The 27,439-nt window shown below is 42.2% G+C and overlaps 2 protein-coding genes across 2 annotated transcripts; both read right to left on the bottom strand.

Annotated features, from left to right (window-relative positions):
* Positions 1–13,058: 13,058 nt before the first annotated feature.
* LOC109897263 (RAD52 motif-containing protein 1-like) lies at positions 13,059–19,981 on the bottom strand. Its single transcript, XM_031834969.1, has 4 exons — positions 19,892–19,981; positions 16,692–16,886; positions 15,191–15,324; positions 13,059–13,131 (listed from the first exon to the last, which is right to left on the bottom strand). Exons 1-4 carry the CDS (start codon positions 19,979–19,981, stop codon positions 13,059–13,061), a joined length of 492 nt encoding a protein of 163 aa, XP_031690829.1.
* Positions 19,982–21,132: 1,151 nt separating this feature from the next.
* On the bottom strand, positions 21,133–24,687 carry LOC109898300 (somatotropin-2). Its single transcript, XM_020493231.1, has 6 exons — positions 24,603–24,687; positions 24,010–24,149; positions 23,755–23,871; positions 23,164–23,319; positions 21,929–22,075; positions 21,133–21,711 (listed from the first exon to the last, which is right to left on the bottom strand). The coding sequence occupies exons 1-6, from the start codon at positions 24,610–24,612 to the stop codon at positions 21,649–21,651; spliced, it is 633 nt and encodes a 210-aa protein (XP_020348820.1). The 5' UTR covers positions 24,613–24,687; the 3' UTR covers positions 21,133–21,648.
* Between the last annotated feature and the right edge of the window lie 2,752 nt (positions 24,688–27,439).

The following is a 27,439-nucleotide window of genomic DNA, read 5'->3' as shown; positions in this document are numbered from 1 at the left end:
ATTTGAACTTGCAGAACTGATTTATATACTGTACTTGATTCTGATAGTCTACCATTCTACAATTATGTAATGTGCCATGTCAAACTGCAATATAAGACATGTATTTATGTGTCTTTCAAGGTTATATATTTATTTACATATTTATTTATTTGACAATCGTGCCTATTGTTGCTGAAAGGCTGGTCATGGCTCACATCAATACCATTATCCCAGAACCCACTCCAATTTTCATACCGCCCCAACAGATCCACAGATAAGGCAGTCTCTATTGCACTCCACACTGCCCTTTCCCACATGGACAAAAGGAACACCTATGTGAGAAACACCTGTACTCCCTGTTCACTTATGGCTGCACGGCCAGGCACGACTCCAACACCATCATTACATTTGCCGATGACACAACAGGGGTAGGCCTGATCACCAACAACAGCGAGACAACCTATAGGGAGGAGGTCAGAGACCTGGCCGTGTGGTGCCAGGACAACAACCTCTCCCTCAACATGATCAAGACAAAGGAGATGATTGTGGGCTACAGGAAAAAGAGGACTGAGCACGCCCCCATTCTCATCAACGGAGCTGCAGTGGAGCAGGTTGAGAGCTTCAAGTTCGTTGTTGTCCACTACACCAACGAACTAACATGGACCAAGCACACCATGACAGTTGTGAAGCGGGCAAGACAAAACCTATTCCCCCTCAGGACACTGAATATATTTTGCATGGGTCCGCAGATCCTCAAAAGGTTGTACAGCTGCACCATCGAGAGCACTGGTTGCATCACTGCCTGGTATGGAAACTGCTCGGCCTCCGACCGTAATGCACTACAGAGGGTAGTGCGAATGGCCCAGTACATCACTGGGGCCAAGCTTCCTGCCATCCAGGACCTCTATACCAGGCGGGGTCAGAGGAAGGCCCTGAAAATTGTCAAAGACTCAAGCCACCCTAGTCATAGACTGTTCTCTCTGCTACCACACGGCAAGCAGTACCGGAGCGCCAAGTCTAGATCCAAGAGGCTTCTAAACAGCTTCTACCCCCAAGCCATAAGACTCCTGAACATCTAGTCAAATGGCTACCCAGACTATTCACATTGCGCACTCCCCCCCCTTCCCTCTCCACACCACTGCCACTCTCTGTTGTCATCTATGCATAGTCACTTTAATTAACTCTAGCTACATGTACATACTACCTCAACTAACCGGTGCCCCCCTGTATATATTATTATGTTTTACTGCTCCTCTCTAATTACTTGTTTCTTTTATCTCTTATTCTTATCCGTATTTATTTTAACTGCACTGTCTGTTAAGGGCTCGTAAGTAAGCATTTCACTGTAAGGTCTACACCTGTTGTATTCGGTGCATGTGACTAATCAAATTTGATTTGATTTGGATGAGCAATGGCTGAGCGGCATAGGTAAGATGCAATAGATGGTGTAAAATACAGTATATACATATGATATGAGTAATGTAAGATATGTAAACATTATTAAAGTTATTTTTTTTTTAAAGTGACTAGTGGTCCATTTATTAATAAAGTGGCTAACGATTTATAAGCCTCTCTGTGCTAGTGATGGCTGTTTAACAGTCTGATGGCCTTGAGATAGAAGCTGTTTTTCAGTCTCTCGGTCCCAGCTTTGATGCACCTGTACTGACCTCATCTCCTGGATGGTAGCCCCTGGTGATGCGTTGTGCGGACCGAACCACCCACCGGAGAGCCTTGCGCTTGAGGGCGGTGCAGTTGCCGTACCATGCAGTGATACAGCCAACAGGATGCTCTTGATTGTGCATCTGTAGAAGTTTGTGAGGCTTTTAAGTGACAAGCCAAATTTCTTCAGCCTCCTGAAGTTGAAGAGGCACTGTTGCGCCTTCTTCACCACACTGTCTGTGTGGGTGGACCATTTCAGTTTGTCCGTGATGTGTACACCGAGGAACTTAAAACGTTCCACCTTCTCCACTACTGTCCGGTCGATGTGGATAGGGGGGTGCTCCCTCCTGCTGTTTTCTGAAGTCCATGATCATCTCCTTTGTTTTGCTGACGTTGAGTGAGAGGATGTTTTCCTGACACCACACTCCGAGTGCCCTCACCTCCTCCCTGTAGGCTGTCTTGTCGTTGTTGGTAATCAAGCCCACTACTGTTGTGTCGTCTGCAAACTTGGTTGAGTTGGAGGCGTGCAAGGCCACGCAGTCACGGGTGAACAGGGAGTAGAGGAGGGGGCTGAGCACGTGCACTTGTGGGGCACCAGTGTTGAGGATCAGCGAAGTCGGGATGCTGTTTCCTACCTTCACCACCTGGGGGTGGTCTGTCAGAAAGACCAGGGGTTCTCATTTATCAACGTTGCGTAGAAAAGCTTCTAAATTAATAGAAATCTTCGCAAATACAAAAAAAGTTGGTATTTATCAATTGCTCATACGCTTGATTTACACACACGTGTAAGTATTTTGCCTTGATAAATCAGACACATTCTAAAATACTGTGCTAGTGCACATGAAGTCTCAATTACATAAAGAACCACCCTAAATGACAATTTATGGTCACAAACCTTCCCCTTAAAGCTGCCCAAAAAATATAAATTGGGAGCAGGTTAGAGCTGTGGTAAATTCTGCCTCATCTGAGTGCAGAACAGTTAATGAAATGAAAAAGAAATTGCTTGATTTGAAATCATAGGGCAGAGTGACTCTTCACTGTTTGCTATGGACCAGCGCATTTACAGCATAATTGGAGAGACCTCAGTGTCTGGCATCATTTTTGATGGTGACACTAAGGACCCTCTCCCAGACCCTGAATACCAGACACACCAACTGATGGTGAGGCAATCTTTATTTTCGCAACCATATTCAGACATGGACCACATCAAAAAAAATGTAAAAAATCTTGACAATAAATAACAAATATATGACAAAATATAAAATAAACAAAATTAATAAAAATGAAAACATGAAGTCGTCACAGATTTGGGTGATTTGCCTGGCCCCTCAGCCACCCCCAGGCCTTATCAGAGATGAAGGTAAAACCCAGATGCAGACCACGTCGGATAACCAATAGTTTAATAATCCCAGAGGGGCAGGCAAATAGACAGGTCAAGGCAGGCAGGGGTCAATAGTCCAGAGAAGTGGGGGAAAGGCACAGGACAGCTCAGGGTCAGGCAGAGGTCAGTAATCCAGAGGTATGGCAAAGGTACAGGACGGCAGGCAGGCTCAGGCAGCGTGGTCAGGCAGGCGGGCTCAGAGATAGGACATGCAAGGGTGAAAACCAGGAGGGCGAGAAAAGATTGACTGGGAGGAAAAGCAGGAGCTGAGACAAACCGCTGGTAGGCTTGAACAAAGAAGACGATCTGGCACAGATAGACAGAAAACACAGGTATAAATACACAGGGGATAATGGGGAAGATGGGCGACACCTGGGGGGGGGGGGGGTGGCGACAAGCACAAAGACAGGTGAAACAGATCAGGGTGTGACAGGCCTACCAGAAGGGTGTCCTCGTTGGTCGAGCGCTTCAGCTGCGCCGCATGTTTTGACTGACGCAGTCATGAAACAGCAAGAAGAGATCAACACGTCAATTCCTGGACCGAAAAAGCATCTGGAGGATGAATGCAACGGCCTGAGAGAGATAAATCAATCATTGAAAGAACTTGTTGATTGTGTCAAACATGTGAGACGATAAAATCTGGTGCCATGTAAACGTGTTTTCCTTGTCGACTTCATTACAATATTTGGAAGAACAGATACTTAAAACCGTTGTATGATATTGACTGGTCCTCAGTGCCAGGGCTACGGGTGGTGGGAAACACTCCCTGTCAGGCATAGGCTCATCGGGTCTGGGTGGATCATTCAGTGGAATGTCATTTTTGATTGCAACGTTGTGGTGCCTTCACAATGTAGCAAACCTAAAAAGGAAATTTCACATTGTATTAAATTCATGTAATGGCATTTGAAGGAATGTCATTTCAGAGGCAAACCTTGCTATTGATTTCAGTGTGCTTCGTGTCCCAGACAAGCATAGCCAACGCCCTTTTCAGCAGGCCTATGGTGTGCTCCACTAGGGTTCTTGTGCGTGCGTGCGTGGGCTTGGTTGTACCTTGAGGGGTTTGTGAGGGGAGCCCTCAGCCATGTTTTTAATGGGTAGCCCCGGTCTCCTGCAGTTATGAACACAACATTCAGATATTGTTTCCCAGTAGAGGTCAAGCATGGCAAATAAAACCTTGCAAATAAAACATAAGTCACTTACCAATAAGCCATCCATCCTCAACAGCTCCTTCCTGGAGGTTAAGGCCGACTGAACTGTTCTGCACAATGAATGAATCATGTGTCCCACCTGGCCATTTGGCCACTACATTCAACGAAGCCAAACGTGAATCACAGATGACCTGCACATTGACAGAATGGAAACCTTTTATTTCGACGAAGTTGAATTCGTTCACTGATGGTGCTATTACTGCGATGTGGTTGCAGTCAACTGCTCCAATGACAATCACATCCAGCTACGGTATGGAAATCCCTTTTCACTCTGGCCTGTTGCACAGCAGTGTACGGACACAGTATGTATTGTGGGGGTCAATGAAATAATGCCACAAAGGACTGCAGGCAATATTCGGCTCCTGGTTGGTTGTGAAATGCCAGACCGATCCGCAATCTCCCGTTGGAATGATCCAGTGGCCAAAAATCCAAGGGTGGAGAGGATTTGGGTATGCACTGGGATGTCATGGGTGCGTTTCGTCTCGAACCCCTTCATTTTTAGACTTATTGACTCAAGACATTTTAGCTTTTCATTTTTTATTAATTTGTAAAAAATGTGAAAAACATAATCTACTTTGACATTATGGGGTATTGTGTGTAGGCCAGTGACAAACAAAACATCTAAATGTAATCAATTCAGGCTGTAACACAACAAAATGTGGAATAAGTCAAGGGGTGTGAATACTTCCTGAAGGCACTGTACATGCATGTAACCTATTGCTGTAGTGTTCATGTCAGGTTACAGCTAGGTGTAGTCTGATCAAATGGTGAGGTTTGACTGAGGGCCCGTTGAGCTTATTGAGAATCAAAGGATTTATGTCTAGTGGAACCAGACGGGTAAACAGAATGACACACCCTGCACTGCTCATTATGTAAACCTGAAATAGAAACATGGAGGTGAATCATATTTTATAGTATATGATTCACTGACTTGAGATTGAAACGGACCTATTTCAAAACACCACGGTTAATCAACAGGTGCCAAGGTGTTGAAGTGTTATGATTCACCACATAGACGTACATTATCACAGGTCTGATTTTTAAGCACTGCTGGCTAAAACAGAAATATCTCATCTGATTCACAGGGGATTATTACTGTAGAAGTTCATGAAGGGGCTATACATGCTGTGGTACATCTGTATGAGAACTACACCCTAGAATATGACAAGTTGGATGGGTCTGACACTGAATTAGGGCCAAATGTCAACATTTGACAGAATATTGCTGATCACAAAAATGTTCGTTTTTCATATGGCTTTTTCTCATCATCACTTACCATTACATTTTGATTGACCATTAAAGATTACATTTAAATTAATAGTCTTGCGCTATTGCAGTAGTAACGTTTTAATTCCTTTTTTAAGTCAAAGTTATGGATTAACCTTAGCACAGCTCATTTGACTCAATCATTCAAATGCTAAAATATATGATTGAGGTGGAAAAGCGTTCACAAGGTCAGGAAACAGCATCTGGTTTTGTAAACCTCAGTCTCTTATAGGGGATTTATTCATCTTCTTCTGAGGTCAAGTATTACTCATCATCCTTGGCCCAATAATTATCTTTAAAATCGAACCAGTCTGCCACGTCCACAGAACGTGTGTTATTAGTCTCTATTTAGCAGAACTAGTGCTATGAAGGTAGGTGTGAGCTGTGAAGTGACTCATGGCTTCAGCCCACACCTGTGACACCAACAAGGTAACCCTGGAAGATACCACAGACCTGTGGCTTTAGGCAGCCGACAATAAACCACTTGTTTTCTAATCCTCAAATCAAAAAGGTGTTGGCCAATACTATTGTCACCCTTGATAAAATTGAGCAAAAAAGACTGCATATAAAATACAGTAAATGATATAAATACTGAGCTACAGTGTGCTGTATGCGAAAAGAAAAACGTGGAAATTATATTGTTTTATACTCATACAAAACATAATAACCTAAAACATAATCCATCCCTTGCCACACAAATACATTACAACCAAATGTGTTCACCCTGGTGGCAAGATATACATATATTGACATAAACATATAGAATCATAAAAAAGGGGGTTTCCGATTTTTTTTCTTGAATTCTGAAATATACCTACAGATTGGAACCTGAAAGCTGCCCTCAATTGCTCAGAGAAAGAGATCTGAGAATACGTTGCGAGGGATCTTAGATCATTCCAGACCCTTGATCTCCTTTGTCTGCTCTGATGGACTGCCCCCTCAGGTTTGAGGTATAATGTAGGTATGAGGTACTTTTCTGCATATGCTTCCATTTTTCGGTGCCAAAGAGCTCTATTTTTATGTCATCTGACCATCTGGAGTTTTATAAACGGCATTGACACTTTGATTGGAACCGGTGCTATGGTCAGATGACAATAACATTTGACCTTGAAAATGACCTTACAGGGCCTCCCGGGTGGCGGAGTGGTTAAGGGCGCTGTACTGCAGCGCCAACTGTGCCATCAGAGACTCTGGGTTCGCGCCCAGGCTCTGTTGTAACTGGCCGCGACCGGGAGGTCCGTGGGGCGATGCACAATTGGCCTAGCGTCGTCTGGGTTAGGGAGGGTTTGGCCAGTAGGGAAGTCCTTGTCTCATCGCACACCAGCGACTCCCGTGGCGGGCCGGGGGCAGTGTGCGCAAACCAGGGTTGCCAGGTGCACAGTGTTTCCTCTGACACATTGGTGCTTCTGGGTTGGATGGCTCTGTGTTAAGAAGCAGTGCGGCTTGGTTGGGTTGTGTATCAGAGGACGCATGACTTTCAACCTTCGTCTCTCCAGAGCCCGTACGGGAGTTGTAGCGATGAGACAAGATAGTAGCTACTAAAACAATTGGATACCATGAAATTGGGGAGAAAAAGGGGTAAAGAAAACCTTTTTTTTTTTTTTTGAAAATGACCTTATACCTACACTAAAATATGGTGGTAGATCTTTGATGTTATTTGGATTCCACTGGTCCTGGAGCCCTTGTTAATTGACCACAAAATCAACATTTTGCAATGTCCATCTCAGTCTCTGTACTTGAACCCCATTGAAAACTTGTGATTTGAATTGAAGAGGGCAGTCCATTCTGAGCAGAAGAAGGAAAGATCTGGAAATATTCTGTGTGGAGGAATAGTCTAAGCTCCCTCCCAACATCCAATCTCATAAAACATGTAACCAAAAGGCTCACTGTTGTTATCCTAGAGTATTGAAAACAGTGCCAATAATGTTGACCCCCCCCCATCTTCAACCAAGACAAACGCTACTTGTTAAACAAAATCTGTTTCTCTGAGAAATTGTATTAGTATAAAATTATATAATTTCCCATTTTATTTCTGAGCACACAACATAAGCTCAGTATTTTTATACAGTATTTTTGCTCATGTCTATCAAGGGTATCAATAACTATGAACCTGACTGTAAGTCTTCTCCCAGACCATCCATGGTTGTCTGGTTATTCTCATCATACCAGTGTGGTTAAGTCTGAAGTCTAATGCTGACTAATATAGATTACTGTAAACTTTACAGACAACAGATTGAAACTCCAACTTTTGACACATCCCTCCCATATTGGGCTGCCAAAATGGGTGGATGGTTGCCTGGTTACATCTCCTCATTGGATTCCAATACTAGGGCTATTGCTCATCATACCAGAGTGTGGAAAAGCTATGATACAAGTCTAATGCTGACTAATACACATTCCTGTACACTTCATGCCAACAAATTGAAACGTTCTATACCTGGTGTTTGGCTGTCAATCACTAAAACCTGATAATCAGGAGGGAAAACGTACTACTACTGGATGTGGCACTGACTGCACTTTGTTGTAATTCAAGACCAAATCCATGACAACTTTTAAAAAAAATGTTTACACTTTTATCCGACAGTAACAGACGGTAAAATGACGGATCCGCCACAGTGACTTCCAGTCAAACAGTCTGCCATGCACTCATACACTTCTGATGACACAGAGGCAGATTAGAATAGGGAGGGGTTTGGTATCCATGGCTGCAGATGTTTAGATTAGAAAACTAATACCAAATGAAAGGAAAAAAACTCAATGAAAGAAGAAAACTCCCTTTGATACATTGTGATATGATCTCGTGGCATGGCATACAGTAAATCGTGCTGGTGAGACTGGGGGGGAGGGAGAGGGGGGTCACACACACACACACGAGCCAATCCTCAGTGCCTTCTGGCGGATTGTGACTCCTTTACTGCCTCATTGTCATAAATCATCCACTTAGATGATTAAGCACATTTTACCACAAAACATAAACACACTGACTGGCTGATCTAGTTCTCTCTCTCTCTAAGAGACACAAACACTTGAACATAATAAAAGGAAAGAACCACTTGTGCTTTCAATAAGACATTGAATTGTCTAAAGTTCATAAACATTTACAGAATTTCAAAAGCATGTTATATGCAGTAGTAGTACGTCAAGATATACCGTTTTGCAAAACATTCCATACAATTTTTCCAGGTACATTCTTTAAAAAGTAACAGGAAATGTCAAGTTGTTGTTTGGCACCAACTTGAACACAGTAAGTGCAGGTGAATACAGGTGAATTGTCTCCAGGTACATGTCACATGTTGACACTGAGTTCCCACGGTAATATCCTCATTTTCCTCCTGGCCGTCAGGGTCAAATTGACTCCAGGGTATGTCATTCACCTGACAAAGAAATAAAAAGAAAAGATGTTGATTCCTGAGATCAGATTTGATTTAGATTTCATTAACGCTTGAGTTCAACAAGACTGCGTTATGCAGAATACACAATGACATAAGCAGTCACATAAAGTCATAAAGTAGAATAGTAAAGTTAATATTACATACATTTTACACCAGTGACTGTCCAATGAAGTTGCCAATAATGTAAACTGCACTGGCAATTTTTGTAAATACTACAATGGCCAAAATACATAGACTAAGCAACCCATGTGGGTAGAAAACAACTAAAAGAATACAATGGCAATCGAATGTGTGGAATGATTGCTGTAAGAGAACAGTGTGGTACGAGTTCTTCCAGATCATCATCCTGTAGGACATAATCTCGCTCCATCCTGTAGTTTCCAACTACAACTTTCCCATTGCCTGGAAGACAGATTTTTTTTTTGTATGATTACATTTGTATTCCCTTATGGCAGAGAATATCCCTGCCTATGCCTCTACTGTGCACCTAGAAGACATGAAAATATGCTGAGCTGACATCTTCAAAATGATTCCAATGATAAGTTCACTTAGAGTTCAGGGCCTTGTTTCCCAGAGCCTTTGTAGCGTTAAATCCTTTTTAGAACCATCTTTAGTAGCCAATCTGTTTCACCAGAGCCTTCGTTAGTAACGATCTTAAAAACCATTGCACATCTACAAGTGATCCAGACCACTCGTAGAGTAGCCAAAGTGCATCGTTAGATGTTTTTTGCCCTTCCGCGTCACTTTATTCACAGAAGATCTCTGCTAAACATAGAATCAAGATGTTGAGGCTAGTCATCTGTCTGACATTGACCACCAATCACTTCAGAATGAAGTTAACTACAAATACAAAGTTGCCAAAGTATTTCCAATTGAAAGATAAAACCATCGACAGGGCTGTAGTGGAGCGGGTCGGGAGTTTCAAATTCCTTGGTGTCCACATCACCAACGAACTATCATGGTCCAAACATACCAAGACAGTCGTGAAGAGGGCCCGACAAAACCTTTACCCCCTCAGGAGACTGAAAAGATTTGGCATGGGTCCCGAGATGCTCCGGCATCTGACAGTAAGGTTAGTGTGAACGGTCCAGTACATCACTGGGGCCAAGCTTCTGACCATGCAGGACCTATATCATAGGCGGTGTCAGAGGAAAGCCCATAAAATTGTCAGAGACTCCAGTCACCCAAGTTAGACTGTTTTCTCTGCTACCGCACGGCAAGCGATTCCGGAGCACCAGGTCTAGGACCAAAAGGCTCCTCAACAGCTTCCACCCCCAAATCATAAGACTGCTGAACAATTAATTAAATCGCCACCGGACAATTTACATTGACCACTTCCCTCCCTTCGTTTTGTACACTGCTGCATGTTTGTTACCTATGCATAGTCATTTTCCCCCCACCTACATGTACAGATTACCTCAACTAGTCTGTACCCCTGCACACTGACTCGGTACCGGTGCCCCCAGTATATAGCCTCGTTATTGTTATTCTTTTTGTGCTACTTTTTATTGTAACTTTTTATTTTAGTCTACTTGGTAAATATTTTCTTCATCTTGAACTGCACTGTTGGTTAAGGGCTTGTAAGTAAACATTTCGCGGTGAAGTCTACACTTGTTGTATTCGGCGCATGTGACAAATAAAGTTTGATTTGAAAACCGAGATGACTGCATTAAAAGTTAAATAGGCTTCATGGGTAGGGATGGGTATGGGTAAGATTTTAACTACTCTTACCGATACTGCTTATCGATCCGGTACTTTTAACAGTATTCTTATCGATTCTTTTGTTATTTTTTATTAAAAAAAGGAAACAATTTATGAACAGAATTAACATTGCTTTATTTTCTGAAATGTAAAATAAATCAAATGAACAATTTACAGTAAAAGAAACAGCATTGTTTTGAACAAATCACTATTATAGACTAATGTTGTGATGGAAATGTAAAACAAATGAAATAAACAATATTTTCCTGCAAAAGACAATACAGTGGTATAGAGCAACACGGGTGGGGCATGCAGGTGGGCTGCAGAAGACAATACAGTGGTATAGAGCAACACGGGTGGGGCAGGGAGGTAGGCTGCAGAAGACAATACAGTGGTATAGAGCAACACGGGTGGGGCATGCAGGTGGGCTGCAAAAGACAATACAGTGGTATAGAGCAACACGGGTGGGGCATGCAGGTGGGCTGCAGAAGACAATACAGTGGTATAGAGCAACACGGGTGGGGCATGCAGGTGGGCTGCAGAAGACAATACAGTGGTATAGAGCAACACGGGTGGGGCATGCAGGTGGGCTGCAGAAGACAATACAGTGGTATAGAGCAACACGGATCGGGCATGCAGGTGGGCTGCAGAAGACAATACAGTGGTATAGAGCAACACGGGTGGGCTGCAGAAGACAATACAGTGGTATAGAGCAACACAGGTGGGGCATGCAGGTAGGCTGCAGAAGACAATACAGTGGTATAGAGCAACACGGGTGGGGCATGCAGGTGGGCTGCAGAAGACAATACAGTGGTATAGAACAACACGGGTGGGGCATGCAGGTGGGCTGCAGAAGACAATACAGTGGTATAGAACACGGGTGGGGCATGCAGGTGGGCTGCAGAAGACAATACAGTGGTATAGAGCAACACGGGTGGGGCCTGCAGGTGGGCTGCAGAAGACAATACAGTGGTATAGAACACGGGTGGGGCATGCAGGTGGGCTGCAGAAGACAATACAGTGGTATAGAGCAACACGGGTGGGGCCTGCAGGTGGGCTGCAGAAGACAATACAGTGGTATAGAGCAACACGGGTGGGGCATGCTGGTGGGCTGCAGAAGACAATACAGTGGTATAGAGCAACATGGGTGGGGCCTGCAGGTGGGCTGCAGAAGACAACACAGTGGTATAGAGCAACACGGGTGGGGCATGCAGGTGGGCTGCAGAAGACAATACAGTGGTATAGAGCAACACGGGTGGGGCATGCAGGTGGGCTGCAGAAGACAATACAGTGGTATAGAGCAACATGGGTGGGGCATGCAGGTAGGCTGCAGAAGGACTAACAGTTCTTAGCAGTTCTTCTGGAGAAAGTTCAACATATTTTCCTTCTCTGGCAGAAGTCAGGACCTCTCCTGGCTTATTGTGTTCCCTGCAGTCGAAAATACCCTCTCACTAGGGGTGGTGGAGACTTGAGCACAGAGGTAGCTTGCTGCAATGTTCGTGAGGAGGGGCAGAGTAGCTCTATTCTCCCACCACCACATCACAGGATCTTCAACCATGGGGATGGGAGGCAGGCATTTGTAGAGCTTGACCTCTAGCCCAACATGCTCGCTGAGGGATGAGGTGTCCTGTTAGATTGTCAACCTCAACTCCCTCTCAACTCTGAGAACATCTCCTCCAAGACACTGGTTGTTTTGTACAATGGAGGGACTGTCTCCTCCATTTCCTCTCCTTCAGACTCCTCCTCCTGTTGCTGGTGCTCTGTTTTTATCTGCTCCGGCTCCTCTGACAGCCCTGGTGTTGCTCCTGTCACATTGGCCTCAACAGTTGCCTTCCTCAGCCTGTCCCAGGTGGCGTCACTCACCGGCCTACCTTTAAATCTGGGGACCATTGCTGTGGCCTCATGCAGGAAGGCTTGAATGTCCTCATCCTGATAGCGCTCGGAGAGGTTCTCCCATACCTTCTGTTTGATGGTTGCCACAAATGTTGTATCTTCATGCTTCACAGTGAAGTGCTCTTCCAGTTTTTAGAGGATGGGTTTGATCTGTCCACAGGTGGCATTCTTTTCACATGACACAGTGTAGACGTATAGAGGATTCTCATGAGCTGGACAAACTACTCAGCCTTATGGAAGTCCTCGTCCTTCAGACGGTCCAGGTTGTCCTTGGTCATTGCTGTTCGCAGTCGTGGGTCCAAGGCTGCTGCTTGGTTCTCTGGATACTGCTCCATGAATCTCTCATTAGATAGTGAGTTCCATTTGGTCTTGACATCAGGGCTGCTGCTTGGTTCTCTGGATACTGCTCCATGAGTCGCTCATTAGATAGAGTTCCATCTGGTCTTGACATCAAGGATGAGTGAATGTTGCAGAAGGCCTGAAAACAACATATATTTAATTACCGCACACATGAATATTGAATTAAATAGTTAAACGTGGGAATTTCTAAATAATACTTTAATAGATTGAACTGGCTTCTTACCAAGGAGCTGCTGCTTTTCCTTCTAGACTGTTTTGGACATCAAGGATGTCTTGAACCACACGATCACTGCTCTGATTCGGGCTGCCCATTTATTAATGGAAGTCATTTTGTAGATTTTCTGTGCTGCCAGATTCAATTATTCAATTATTATTTTTAGGATGTGTAGCCTCTTGATGGCAACATCCAGATTGCCAGCATTATCAACAGTCACAGCTACAATCTTGGTCGGCTATATCTCCTCTGCCTCTACTCCCCCAGTTTACGATTTGTACACTGCCCTGGTGTGGATGACCTTCTGTTTTACACTGCCCTGGTGTGGAGGACCTTCTGTTTTACACTGCCCTGGGGTGGAGGGCCTTCTGTTTTACACTGCCCTGGGGTGGAGGGCCTTCTGTTTTACACTGCCCTGGTGTGGAGGACCTTCTGTTTTACACTGCCGTGGTGTGGAGGACCTTCTGTTTTACACTGCCCTGGTGTGGAGGACCTTCTGTTTTACACTGCACTGGTGTGGAGGACCTTCTGTTTTACACTGCCGTGGTGTGGAGGACCTTCTGTTTTACACTGCCCTGGTGTGGAGCACCTTCTGTTTTACACTGCCCTGGCTTGTGTAGTGCACTGTAACAGTGAGATAGTGGTCCTGACAGAGGCTGGTACACCCATCTCATGTGATTGCCAGCTTTGGCACGTCCTTCAGCTCAGTGATCACATTGGCCTTTTCAACACCATACTAGGTAGGAATTAATGTGTCACTGAGGTAACTCATGGAGGGAGAAGGGTTGAGTGCCTTGCTCATCTCCCTACAATAAAGAAAATATAGTTTTCATGCGTTGAATTATCATTATTGAATTAGTGTTGTTGTGTATTGTATTGTGGAGAGATGGGACTAACATGCAACCCTTTTATACTACTATATCCTAAAAAGTAATACAACTCAATATATATATATATATATATATATATATATATACTGACAGACTGTTACCTAAAGCCCTTGCAAAGGGGTGTAGGCCTTTCACTATGAACTTGGTCATGGCTAGGTGGCACTCATTCACCCTCTCCTCAGTCATCCTCCCACTAGCTGACAGCGTGAAGGTGCTTTGGGCTTGTCTTTGCCTTTTACCAGTGGTATTAGAGGGAGGAGTGGGATGGATCATTGCAACTGCAACTTTAACAAAAAAGTTGCAAAATCTTTACATGGGTGATTAAATTTATGAACGCACCCATAGCTAAACAATCAGCTGGCTAATGGTTACTTTTGGTCATGAACCAATGTTCGCATAAATGTTTTAACTCCGTGTGTGGGCTCTAGGCTGCTAGCATACATACATAACGTAGACCGGGCAACGAGAGATGAACTACGAGCTAGGCACTCTGTCTGTACATGGACAGATTGCTTGTATGGGCGGAAACACGAGCAAAAGTCTTGTTGCACGTGTGGCAACGAGCATTGTCAGCATCGTCTCTGGTGAAGTGTAACCACACTTTAACGTGTAGCTCTCTCCACCATCGTCACTGATTAAGAGCAGCGTGTGAGAGTGAGCTCTCTTCTGGGTTGGGAATAGCGAAAATGCATCATAGACGAATGTCTTAATTTTATTGCAAATTAGAAACGGTTGGTGAGATACAATGTGCAAGATGACGTTTATGTAGCAATAAGAAATGGGGAAATGTATTTTCTTAATGTATCCAGTACCGAAAGCAGAACCGATAACGTCGAAGCTTATCGATACTACGGCCTTTCATAATTTAGCCCCGGGGCCAGTTTAATACCTGCTTTCGGTGTCATCCCTATTCCTGAACCTATATATTGAAATCATATTGAGTGTTATTTTGCCACTAGAATATGATCACATGTTTGCCTCAATGTGTCACGAATGACACGATGTGCCCAATCAGCCGTATGGGAAAATACTCAAGTGGTGGCGAGACCTTGGACTATCGTTTTTTACAAAAATACTTTAAATGTCTTGCTCACACAAAGCTAACTAGCTAGCGATTTCACATTGGCTACACCCACCTAACCAAACAAATATTGTATCTGTTGTATCATAATATAACATTGTATTGGAACATAAAAGAGATAAATCTGGGGGCATTGCTGCTCCTTACTGTAACAATGTGGGTGCGCCATCCATTAAATCCCATGAAGTGATTGGCAAAGTCCTGACACTTGCTATGGCTCAGTGGCTTGGAGTTGTGAAGGAAGTTTGGGTACTGCTTTGTGCTCAGCTTTACCTGGAGAACAGACTGTAGAATGTACAATCAGTTGTAAATGTCAATCATTACAATGGTTATAACTTCACCGTGAACAGTGTTTAGGGCAGAAAGTGCAGCAGAGCAGAGTCAACCAGCAAGAGGCCGGTCTACAAATCATCATGGAGTGGTAAGACATTGCCATCTACAGGTCAAGGTCTGGTATTAGTTATTGGTCAAGTGTTAATGTGATGGTTCACAGCAGTTTATGAGAAAAAGACTACTCAGGGGCCTAGAAGTTGTTTTAAAATGGGGGGGAAAGTGCTTGGTTGAAAATATACACATATGTCACATAAAAATGGTCTTATGAAATAATACAATTTAATCAAATCAATTTGGAGAGTATTTTGATATCTCTTTGGAATTTATGTTTGATAATCTGTGCTTCTACACCTGCATTGCTTGCTGTTTGGGGTTTTAGGCTGGGTTTCTGTACAGCACTTTGAGATATCAGCTGATGTAAGAAGGGCTATATAAATATATTTGATTTGATGAGAACTACAAGCACTAAATTGTACAATAGAGTACCGCAGTATGAGTCAATACTCATAACACAAAGTGGTAAACAAGGAATCGTTTTCCCACCAATTTCTCCCATATGGGAGAAATATGGGATTTTAGAAACACTTAAAATAATGGCTGTGTTTCGTGTAAGCTTACCCTGGCGAGACAATTTGATAACCGTGTCAATCTCTCTAGGACTGTCACGTTCTGACCTTTATTTCCTGTGTTTTGTATTTAGTTAGTATGGTTAGGGTGTGAGTTGGGTGGGCAGTCTATGTTTGATTTTCTATGATTTGGGGTTTTCTATGTTTCGGCCTAGTATGGTTCTCAATCAGAGGCAGGTGTCATTAGTTGTCTCTGATTGAGAATCATACTTAGGTAGCCTGGGTGTCACTGTGTGTTTGTGGGTGATTGTTCCTGTCTTTGTGTTTTGCACCAGATAGGGCTGTTTAGGGTTTCACACGTTTCTTGTTTTTGTTGTATCAGTTGTTCATGAGCTAAGTTTACATATTAAAGGAACCATGGACACTTACCAAGCTGCATATTGGTCCTCTGATCCTTTTCGCCTTTCATCTTCGGAAGAAGAGGTGGAAATCCCTTACAAGGACAAGGTGACTTTTATCAATATATTTGCCTGTATTTAACCCCCCAAAATGCTAATTAGCTGCTAATGTGGCTATCATAAAGAACTACAAATGATCTGGACAAGACAAGACTTATTTTCAGGGTTTCTAAAATCCACTATGGGAAAAAATGAACAGTGGAGAAACCATTTTCCCATTTGACCGCTAGGTTGTATGGGTATTATGACACCTCCACTGTGGGGCTCTATAGTCTACAGCATGTGAGTAAGTTTCTCTCGGTTCCTTTACCTTCAAAGGAGAGCTCTGTAAAAAGCCTCTTCCGTGTGTGGCTCTCTGTGCTTTAGATGCCTGGGCTGCGGAAAAGTACTTGACTGGAGCATAAAACCCTGGCTCGACCAAGGCAGCATTGGGACACACCTTTACCAGATACAGTGGTCCAAAGTTACAGAAGATGCATATAACGCACCCACAAGCTACAGGTGGCTGAAAACACAACCATAGAACGAGTGACAAATTTCTGGCCAAGGGTGGTCCGTTTAAAAAAACATTCCTTCCTCCCTCGCGCCTTTTTGTTTTTTATTTGTATTTTTTAATTCATAATACAGAAATCAACAACTTACATTGCTACAACAAACATGTCTAACAAAACACAGGTATTAACAAAGTACTAAAACATACAACAAATATCAATAAAATAATTTCTATAAAATTTTAAATTCTAGTTGTATTTACTCTAAAAAAAATCTCATGATTCAGGAAGATGTTATTCTTGTTGTTCATTAGGGATAGTGTCTTAACAAGATCATTAAATTTCGATCAAACATTTGTAATTTTGGTATAGAATTCTGGAATTTTTGTTTGTGTATAATGTATTTGGCAACAAGAATAAAATCACAATCATTTTAATGGTCTTGTTATCATTGCAAAAGTAACATATATCCTTCATGTCTAAAACATGGGTAATGTTCATAATGGTAAATAAGAATTCTGCTCCGTGGTCCGGGTGATTCCGTGATCATAGCTAATACAATTGTTAACAATTGTTTATTTTTTTAGTAACTACACACAACATACATTAGCCCAGATCAGTGGGCAAATAAAGGCCCAACAGTCACTGTATTGCCGTCTTTTGTGAGGCTTGGATATTCCGTCTACTGTTGTCTTTCTGTCGTGTTCTTCCCATTCAACTTGACAAAAACAAACTCTAAACTTGTTCTGTCGCTAACACAAGTAGTTCGTTTCTTTCAACATTGATAGCCAATATTAGACTGTTAACCACCTAACCCTCAATGTTGCTTTGACGAGCGAGAAAACACTCCCTCACAGCAACGCCATCTTGGCTCCCCTTCCTCGCCCCTTGCCCTGCAAGTGTATACTCGTCTGACGTCATGAAACGTCAACAGAAGTGTCCACTTAATTTGAGGGCTGAGGGGATAGGGTGTGTCTTTTAAGTGTTTGGACCGCATACTAGGTATTCTACCTTGCTCTCCTATCAAATATTTTGTATCAAAGTTGCATTAGTGTTCTGCAAGTTAATTGTAAAATGGAGATGTGTCCAAAACAAAGTCTTAAGATTGCTTTAATGTCACTGTATGTAATGATGACAAATAAAACAGTCTCACTCGTTTTTTTCTGAATTAAAAAAGTGTGGCGATGCTCAAGTCATTAACTAAGCTAGATAACTACTGTATTAATCACTAGCAATTCATTAATGAGACTTAAACTTCAATAAAAGCTTCTGAAAATGTGGATAGAATATTCCAGACAAAAAGTGTTTTGATATTTTCAATAGGTACCCTGAACTCTTACGTCCATCTCTACCTCCATTGCAGTAGTGGATTCTGGCTAGAGCAACATTACTGTAGGCTACGACTATTCTCTGCCAACAGTGTTGCACGAAATGTTGCAGGTTGGTGTTAATGCCCCCCTAGTCAAGTCTTTTCGGGAGGATATTATGAATCAATCTATTGCAGACGCTTTGATATGACGTTCATGTTTACGATGACTTCAGCACAAGAGCCTCTGATAAAAAAAAAAAAAAAAAGAGCCTGTGATTTCCCCGCGCTGAAAACGTCATTTGTTACGCAGTAGATTTTTTTCTTCTTCTATGCTATTATGGCTGTCCGCAAAAACACACAGTAGAGGTGCATGCCGCCACCTACTGTATGGGGTGAAAACTGGGGAACTTTTATGCAGCAAAAGAAAGGTTGAAAAAAAACAATGTTTCCGCTGTGAAGTCCTGAAGATCCAATAACCTTTTTGCCGCTTTCACAATGATATCCAGTTTCTTCTATTTTTTTAATTAGTTTGTCCTGTACAATTAATCACTTGCACAATGAATGGAACAAAAATCCACCTTCTTCACCATTAGTATTTCAGGATCTTTTATCTGATGAATGATATCAACAGGCTGCTTGCTTGTCATCCACTGCCAAAGCTTCATCATCTCTACTCTCTCCTTCAACAATGTTCACTGTCTCCACATAGGAGACCTGATTGACAGCCTTGAGCCTCGCTACTTTGACCTCCTTCACCCTAACAGGGCACTCAGGGAACTCTGGAAAATGCTTTCCATCACATTTGCAGCATTGTGTATCCCCAGACTCTTCAACACTTATATTCCATCTGCAAATACTTGACACGTGGCCAAAGATGTTACATGCATGACATTGCTGTTACTTTTGTACATACATTGGCACTGCACATCTCATGTATCACAGCTTTACATGGGTCAGGAGAGACTCTTCATCGAACAGACTTCTCCTCCTTCTTTCCTTTCACAATAAGGGTAAAGTGATGTGAAGCCTCGATATCCAGTGAGATGACACCTTTCTTCGGTGCCCTTCTCTTGAAAATCACAACTCTCCACTTCATATGTTGACAGTTTATAGAGCCACAGAGCTGTCTCCCTTTTTCTGTTTTGATACACATGAAATCACCATCATACCGCTCCTGGTCACTCTGACTGACTCCGCCTTTCTCAATTTGTCCTTTACAATCTTCGTAATCGCAAACCGGTCTCTCAAAAATAGACATTATTATTCATGAATGGTACTCCAACCAGAAACTGATGTTCATTTTCCGCTTTAGCTCTTTTAGCTCAATTCTTCTTTATTACCGTGGTCCAGTCATTCTTACCAACCTTACTCGCGCCAACAGAATCAAACATTGCATCAGCTTCTGCCCTTGCATGACCTGTCACCACCGGGCCAGATTCAAGTTTGTCCACACCTTCCATATTCCTCTACTCCAGAAACCCTCATCCTTCTCGTCCTCTCGTTGTATCTATCTAGCATCTCCATTCCGTCCAATATGTCCTCACCTGGCACAACCAACAAAATAGTTTGACCACCGAACAGTTGATATAGCTGTAAATGTTAAACAACAGTTTATTAATAGAAGAATTTGAGAAAGCTCTGACTTTACCCCTACAGCAGATTTTCTGTACCCAACACGACCAATGAGCTCGAGCACGGGGCAGTGCTTACAGCTGCGTAACCAATGAAATTGCGAGTGCTGGGACACACCTTCATCTGGTTAAGTTTGTTGGGGCCACCAAAGGGTTTGAAGTTGCCCATGATCGAAGACCTGAGGAAAGTAAAATAATCGAATCGTTTTAGCTCACAATTGAAGTCCCTTAAATACCTGTAGAACCATAATTGACTCAATATATTCAGAGGTTGGTAGGCTAATTGTCTGTTGGCAACAAGGTCAAATGTTCCTGTGGTAAAAATGTTAACATTAGCATCGCATTCTATTTCCCGCCCCCTGGCTTTGCAATTGGTCTTGCTCGTACCTTGCAGGGGAGCCTCGTGAATCCACTGTACGCCACTGTTCATGGCATTGACGTTAACGATGAATGGTAAATTATAACACAGCTACTAGTACTGAAGGTAAGTCCATAGATGTAGTTATGGTGGGAGTTGATGTGAGGTGGTGTGGTGCTTTTGTAAATATAAGATTCTGGTACTACTAAGACTCAACTCACTTCATATAACACTGAAATGTTCATTATGTTTAATGCATGGAACTTGTTATTCACGATGCACCGACGCTATCCCTCTGACATCCTCATCCTCATAAAATTCCATTTGAACTTACTCTGACAATTGTCCATGGGTTTGGTTTTTGTATAGCGTGGAATTTGAGACAAAATATCTGAAGGAACATGTCAATGAACAGGTCTGCTGCATACCCATCTTCCTCTCCGTCAAAATAAGTCTGGCACAAGTTATCGCTTGCTTGCACTTGCAGGACTTTTGTTTTGACATGAGGTGTTTTGACATATTAGGCACCTGCAGGAGACCAGCCTTTTTATGTATGTTCCTTTGGATATCTTTCCTCAAATTCCGAGCTATATAATAACAACCAACTCTATGGACAATCAGCAGACAAAGTTCAAATTGAGCTTTATTCAACATTGGCAACAGACAGGGGATATTTATGTACAATACGAATGTACGTGACTATGGGCTGTTTTCAATCTGTATTGCCGAAGAACAGCGTAACATCTTTAAGGTCATTTCCCGAACGAGCCTGACATATGCAGCGTTTGCGGTGAATGCCGTCTCCACGAACGCAGGGAACATTGCCTTTACATTTCAATGGAGCGTCTGCGATACGGATTGAATCCAGCCTTAAGTTGTCCAAGGGACACAATAGGAATGTTGGGGCTAGAAACTTGTAAAAAAAATATATATTTGAAAGATAGCAAATAGTAGCCAAGAGATCATGTACCGCAGAGAAGTTTATTGAAAACAAATCACTATTCGTTTCAAACAGTAAGATAAAGGAATGAAAATACTTCAAGGAAATGACTCTTAAAATATATTATCCATCTGTGGACATACCTAAAGATTGGAGCTCTACATGTTCCCATTTCACCCCTAAATATGAATGTATACATAAATGGCACCACCACCTTGAATCATATATCTAAATAAGACATATTTATAAACCATTTCTATAAATGTACTAATCTAAAATGTCCATGGATCAGTGGTAGCTCCGAGTAATGGAGTGAAAATCATAGAAAGTTGATTTCAGAGAACAAAATGCAAAATGCTTGAAAACCCCTGGAGCCAGGCTCTACCAGATCCAAATGAAATCTACTCTAGACTAAAAAAGCATGCCTAATGGAGAATCCCAGTTGAACATGCTCTTCAGTGCAGGGCAAGGTCTCATCTTTATCTGGGGAACCGAACCCTGGAGACAGGCTCTTGCTGGCTGCCGCTCCGGCCCACGTTTACAGAGTGCAGTTGGCCTCCAGTGACTTCCTGCACTTAGCGACGGTCAGGTAGGTCTCAACCTTGGGACAAGAAGAATAGGTTATAGTTGACACATTTTAATGTGCGTGTTCTAAGTCACCAGGACTTTCTCGAGACCAGTCTTGATCAATGAACAATAATAGTAATAACATATGGGTTGAAGACCCAAAGATACTTCACAATAGAGATCACAAAAAAACAATGCACCGTAGAAAATATAGGAAGGCACATGCAATTGAAGGCAACATGATCTTCCACCTTATGCATGTCCTTCTTGAAGCAGGCCAACAGTTCGTAGTTCCTCCTGACGTTGCCGTCGCCCCCCAGGTTCTGGAAGTAGTTCCCGTAGGGGGGCAGATGCTGAGAGTCATTGTCATCCAGGCTCAGTACGCCATCCTGGCTCCCCTGTGGGAGACAGAGAGAGATGCATGGTGGGGTGGATGTGTGCATATCAATACTTGTTTATTTGGCCATTCTACAAGCACATATAGCAAAAGACACATGCATAAATGTCCTTGAATGGGCCAATATTCAGTCATTGAATGGGGTGTTACTGATATAGTCACTATTAGTGATGATCGATGAGGTGAGTTAACCCGTCACGATGTAAAGCGCTGAAAGATCTGCTGAGAAGAAGCATACGTGGTCCTACACTATGCTTTCTAACTAGGAAAGCATAGTTGTATTTCACTTTCATGTCAGTGGAAGATAATAACCACATTGTAAACCCCCAATGTGCTGTCATTACTCAAAACTTTTGAGGAAACCGTTGCACTTAATATACAGAATCTGACTACAGTCACTTAAAGTGATTTTTATAGTCATTACTCAAACCTATAGAGTCGCCCTGTAGAGGGTTTGACATTTTTTTGTAATACCCCCACTAAGCCATATCTCCAATATAATTTCCAAGTGTGCCTTGCCTTTTGAGTGAATTGTAGAGTTATCATGTTTGTTGTCATACATTTTCAGTCCTTTGGCCTTCAAGTGATTTCTAGGCAAACATTATCATTATAGTTAAACTCTTTATAACAATATATTACATATCTTATAATGCCTTATTTTGAGGTGTAGCTTTACCCAAATACAGTGGCCTGAAACTCATGGTTTTACAGGCCACATCAGGCCTGCAAGTAGGTTTGCAAAATTCCGGTTCCTTGTATGTTATTTATCTTTGTGAAAATGTAGAAAAATGTACGTTATATATCTGTGTGTAGCATAAGATGAATCAATCACTCAATGTACTGTACGTGCAAAAACACAGATATTAAAAACAATTCCAAAAAATCTACCTGTAGTAGAGCATGCTGGGTTAAAAGTTAATTTGTTATAACTTTAAAAAATATCATTGATGTGCCTCATTTAGATTTGAGCTAGTACCACATAGACATTCGAAGTAATAATGACTTTTCATTGACTGACTTCAACTTACTAGAAGTATTTGAGTTAAAAACGCACAAAGTGCGGCACCACAAATGGTAATTGACCATTACCTTGATGAGCAGGTTGATGCCCACTTTGAGGTCGCTGAGCTTCTCGGAGATCTGGTTGGAGTTTCTGACCATTAGGCTGTTGGAGATGGTCAGGGTCTGGCTAGGGTACTCCCAGGATTCAATCAGGCGGAAAGAGATATGGAGCAGCTTCAGGACCTGTGTGTGTAGATGTAGAGAAACCACAGATGATTAGAAAATGAAGTTGAGTTGTAATTGTACAGCTTGAGATGCCACATAAACATTGCTGGAGAATGTAGACGTAGAGAAACCGCCGATTAGAGAGTGATGGGTTTTACTTACAAGGACTGTGATATGTGATTGTTTTTACCTACCTTAGTTGAAGGCACTGAGGTATAGCAACATTTTACTGTTGATTTTAAGTGTACAATTTAAAACTTCCTGTCATGGCTAGATTTAATTTCCACCATGCATGATGCTGGTTCTGCTTATCTACAGTATATATTTACCCATGGAGTTTAGACAATCGGGGATCTGCTTGCCCAATAACTAATGACTTGTTCAAATTGAGATGCCCTATTATTCATGTTGGAATTGTGCATCATGGAGGATTGTCTCAGCCAGGTAACTTACTGAACTCTTCTGAGTCTCCTGCTTGTCGATTGGGCTCACGATGGAGTCAGAGTTACAGAAGTCCAGCAGGAATATCTTGTTCAGCTGTCTGCGTTCATCAGACAACAGGGTGCCTTCCTGCACAAAATCACAAAGACGGGAGAGAGAATGTTTTGCCGCTCGGTTTGCGTGAAGAGGACACTTGTCTACAAAGAAGAGGAACCACCTCTGAAACATTATCCGCTGTGTCAAAAGAAGATTCAAAAGCTGTCTTACAAAGTCGTTGAACATTTTCTGAGCCAATAGGTGGAGGTGTTGCACCCGGTTGACCGCGATGTTGAAGAGCCGTTGGTTTTCCATCGCCGCCCCTTGACTCAGGAAACAACTGACCAGTAAGACTGGCATCAGCAGAAACACTAAAAGAGAGATGAAGGAAAATAAGAAATGTATAAAAACGAGTAAGTCAAATTATGTTGCGACATGTTAGTAAGATATTCTCAATAGTAAGATATTCTCAATTTGCTATCTTTCTCAATAGCCTAGCGATTAAGAGCGTTGGAGAGCTGAGCTGACTTAGGTGAAAAATCTGTTGATGTGCCCTTGAGCAAGGCACTTAACCCTAATTTCTCCTGTAAGTCACTCTGGATAAGAGTCTAAATAACTCAAATGTAAATCTAATAGATCACATGGTTAGGTTGTTAAAGGAAGAGGTTCTGTGTAAGTAGATTATACCCTCATGGCAGTACATTACTTGTTCACTCTTTCTCTGCCTTCTTGGCCCCTGCCTCAGTGATTAAATGTTAAAGTTAAATGGTATTAAATGGTACACTGACTTCCCACTTAAAAAAATGAAATAAAAGCTGGTTTACCTTGTCCCATTTTTTCTCCTGATTGCCAAGGATGATTACTTCACTTGAAAGTGTGGTGGTCGGTTCAGTATGTTGCCAATGTTTGGGGCCACTGTTTTTATAGATGGAGAACACATGTTTTAATGTATCAACAGGAGGAAACATGAGATTTTCTCCATGTACCACCTCTCGCCGATGGGACCTGTTTTTGTATGTGACGATGGAACAATCAGTATGATGCGTCAAATCAATCATGAATTTTTCCATGAGTTCGGGAAGAGGTGACTCCTAAAAACAAAAACGTACTCGATGACTCGACAAATGACGGTCAAAACACATACGACACAAACCTCTGTTGTCTAGGACATAATGAATGAACAAAAGTTCCACTCAGTCACACAGACAGACACGACCCCTGTAACTTGACAACAACGCCGGTTATTCTGCCTTCCCGCTGTGGTACTGTAGATAACAGGCATTATTTGACAAATATATTATATTGCTTCTTTATTAGCAACAATATTTGATTGTTTAATGTCAATTGAATGTCCTATGGTATTATCACAGACCTCAAGGTAGACACACAGAGAAGGACCTATCAAGGACTTGAGACGCACATCTTACAAAGTATGTCTTTTGTTCGTTTACATAACATAAACAGCCACTTGATCAATCCCCGCTTTGTCTTTTTGTGTGAGAGCCTTTGTTATACCCGACGAAGCCCAATAAAAGCGATCTGTTGGAGCAAGTGTGTAGGCCTTACTTCATTGATTGATTGATTGATTTTGGGGTAAAAAATCGATGTGCCTTTTAATTTTGAAAAAAAAAGTACACATCTCAGTGGATAACATGTGAATGCTTGCAGCCTAGCAGCATGTGCGCTTGACTACACAATGCTACTAGCCCAAAGCCTTCACTCTGTTTGTGCCGCACAACCTTACTGTGTTGAGTTGATGCGACACAGGTAGGTGTAGGTATACTGTGTCTTGACACCTATAAAGGTTACCTGGTCAATAGTCATGACAGTAATGAGATCATGGTTGATGCGTGTCATTGTGGCATATGGGGAGAAGACTGATCCGGTGTGAACATATTCAACAGACGTTGTGAACAAGGTCCATATTCAGTATTCAGGACACGGAGACGTGCTGAATGTCAGGCTAGGCCCAGCACTGTCCTAATCCCTTCCTGGCGAAAAACAGAAATCGATCTGTTAACCTGCATCACTTTGGAAGGGCAGCTGCGAGTGTATTTACTGTCCACATTACCTTGTTGAATATGTGATAGCTGGCATTCAAAAGAGCATTATACAATGGGTAGTTTTGGCCATTTGACTGGATGTAGTGATGACTTGTTTTTGATAGTCCAGCAAATCAAAAATACTGTATGTACAGCATGTATCAATAAATATTTTATTCCATCAACCAACATATCATCTGGCCCCGTTGTGGGATATGTATTGCCTGTAGCAAAATGTCAGAAATCACTCAAAATGTCCAGTTGTTGTTTAGGTTTAGTCATACTGCATCACAGTGGTTCCTAAACTTCTCTTTCCTTCATACCCTTATTGACCCTTATGCAACATCCACACGGGGCGGCAGGGTAGCCTAGTAACCTGAAGTTGCAAGTTCAAACCCCCGAGCTGACAAGGTACAAATCTGTCGTTCTGCCCCTGAACAGGCAGTTAAACCCACTGTTCCTAGGCCGTCATTGAAAATAAGAATTTGGTTTTAACTGACTTGCCTGCTTAAATAAAGGTAAAATAAAAAATGTAATCCCTTGCGAAGTGTTCCAAAAACACATGTGATCACGTGATCTTATGGGAAGTTAATGTGATAACACGCGACAGCATGTAAAGTAATATGTGTGAAGTGTTCCAAAAACATATGATTTATTTTCCACGTGTGAAATCACGTGTTCTTTCTCTAAGGGGAGCCTCACCAACTCTCTCCGTTATGTTATTTTACTCAGTCGGCTGTAGGGCCTCATACCCATTTATGTTTTAACATGTTTCAAATGATCTGGATTAGCCCATTTACAAATGAAGTGGAAATGATTCTGGAACGTTATTATCACGCTATAGAAGAAAGATACATTATATTCCATAAAATGTCCTGCATAGGTAGTAATGTGTGATACTGTTTTGAGCAATACATACAGTTGAAGTCGGAAGTTTACATACACTTAGGTTGGAGTCATTAAAGCTCGTTTTTTCAACCACTCCACAAATTTCTTGTTAACAAACTATAGTTTTGGCAAGTCAGTTTGGACATCTACTTTGTGCATGACACAAGTCATTTTTCCAACAATTGTTAACAGACAGATTATTCCACTCATAATTCCAGTGGGTCAGAAGTTTACATACACTAAGTTGACTGTGCTTTTAAACAGCTTGAAAAATTCCAGAAAATGATGTCATGGCTTTAGAAGCTTCTGATAGGCTATTGACATAATCTGAGTCAATTGGAGGTGTATTTGTGAATGTATTTCAAGGCCTACCTTCAAACTCAGTGCATCTTTGCTTGACATCATGGGAAAATCAAACAAAATTGTAGACCTCCACAAGTCTGGTTCATCCTTAGGAGGAATTTCCAAACGCCTGAAGGTACCATGTTCATCTGTACATACCATAGTACGCAAGTATACACACCATGGGACCAGGCAGCCGTCATACCGCTCAGGAAGGAGACGCGTTCTGTCTCCTAGAGATGAACGTACTTTTGTACGAAAAGTACAAATCAATCCCAGAACAACAGCAAAGGACTTTGTGAAGATGCTGGAGGAAACAGGTACAAACGTATCTATATCCACAGTAAAAATGAGTCCTATATCGACATAACCTGAAGACCGCTCAGCAA

This window comes from Oncorhynchus kisutch, linkage group LG10 (assembly GCF_002021735.2).
Source record: "Oncorhynchus kisutch isolate 150728-3 linkage group LG10, Okis_V2, whole genome shotgun sequence".
Taxonomy (NCBI): domain Eukaryota; kingdom Metazoa; phylum Chordata; class Actinopteri; order Salmoniformes; family Salmonidae; genus Oncorhynchus; species Oncorhynchus kisutch.
The sequence above is the reverse complement of the archived record's forward strand: the minus strand, read 5'-3'. Positions and strand labels throughout refer to the sequence as shown.

Bases quoted from the DNA above. Each gene is read 5' to 3' on its own strand.
- LOC109897263 (XM_031834969.1), bottom strand. From the start codon at position 19,981: ATGGGCAACTTCAAACCCTTTGGTGGCCCCAACAAACTTAACCAGATG. The intron at 16,887-19,891 runs GTAAGCACTGCC...TTGTGTTTTCAG, and splicing joins ATTTCATTGGTTACGCAGCT to CCACCTGTAGCTTGTGGGTG. The intron at 13,132-15,190 runs GCGCACCCACAT...CCCGAATCAGAG, and splicing joins TTCATGGGATTTAATGGATG to CAGTGATCGTGTGGTTCAAG.
- LOC109898300 (XM_020493231.1), bottom strand. The intron at 23,872-24,009 runs GTAAGACAGCTT...GATTTTGTGCAG, and splicing joins AGAAAATGTTCAACGACTTT to GAAGGCACCCTGTTGTCTGA. The intron at 21,712-21,928 runs GTGGAAGATCAT...TCTTGTCCCAAG, and splicing joins TCAAGAAGGACATGCATAAG to GTTGAGACCTACCTGACCGT.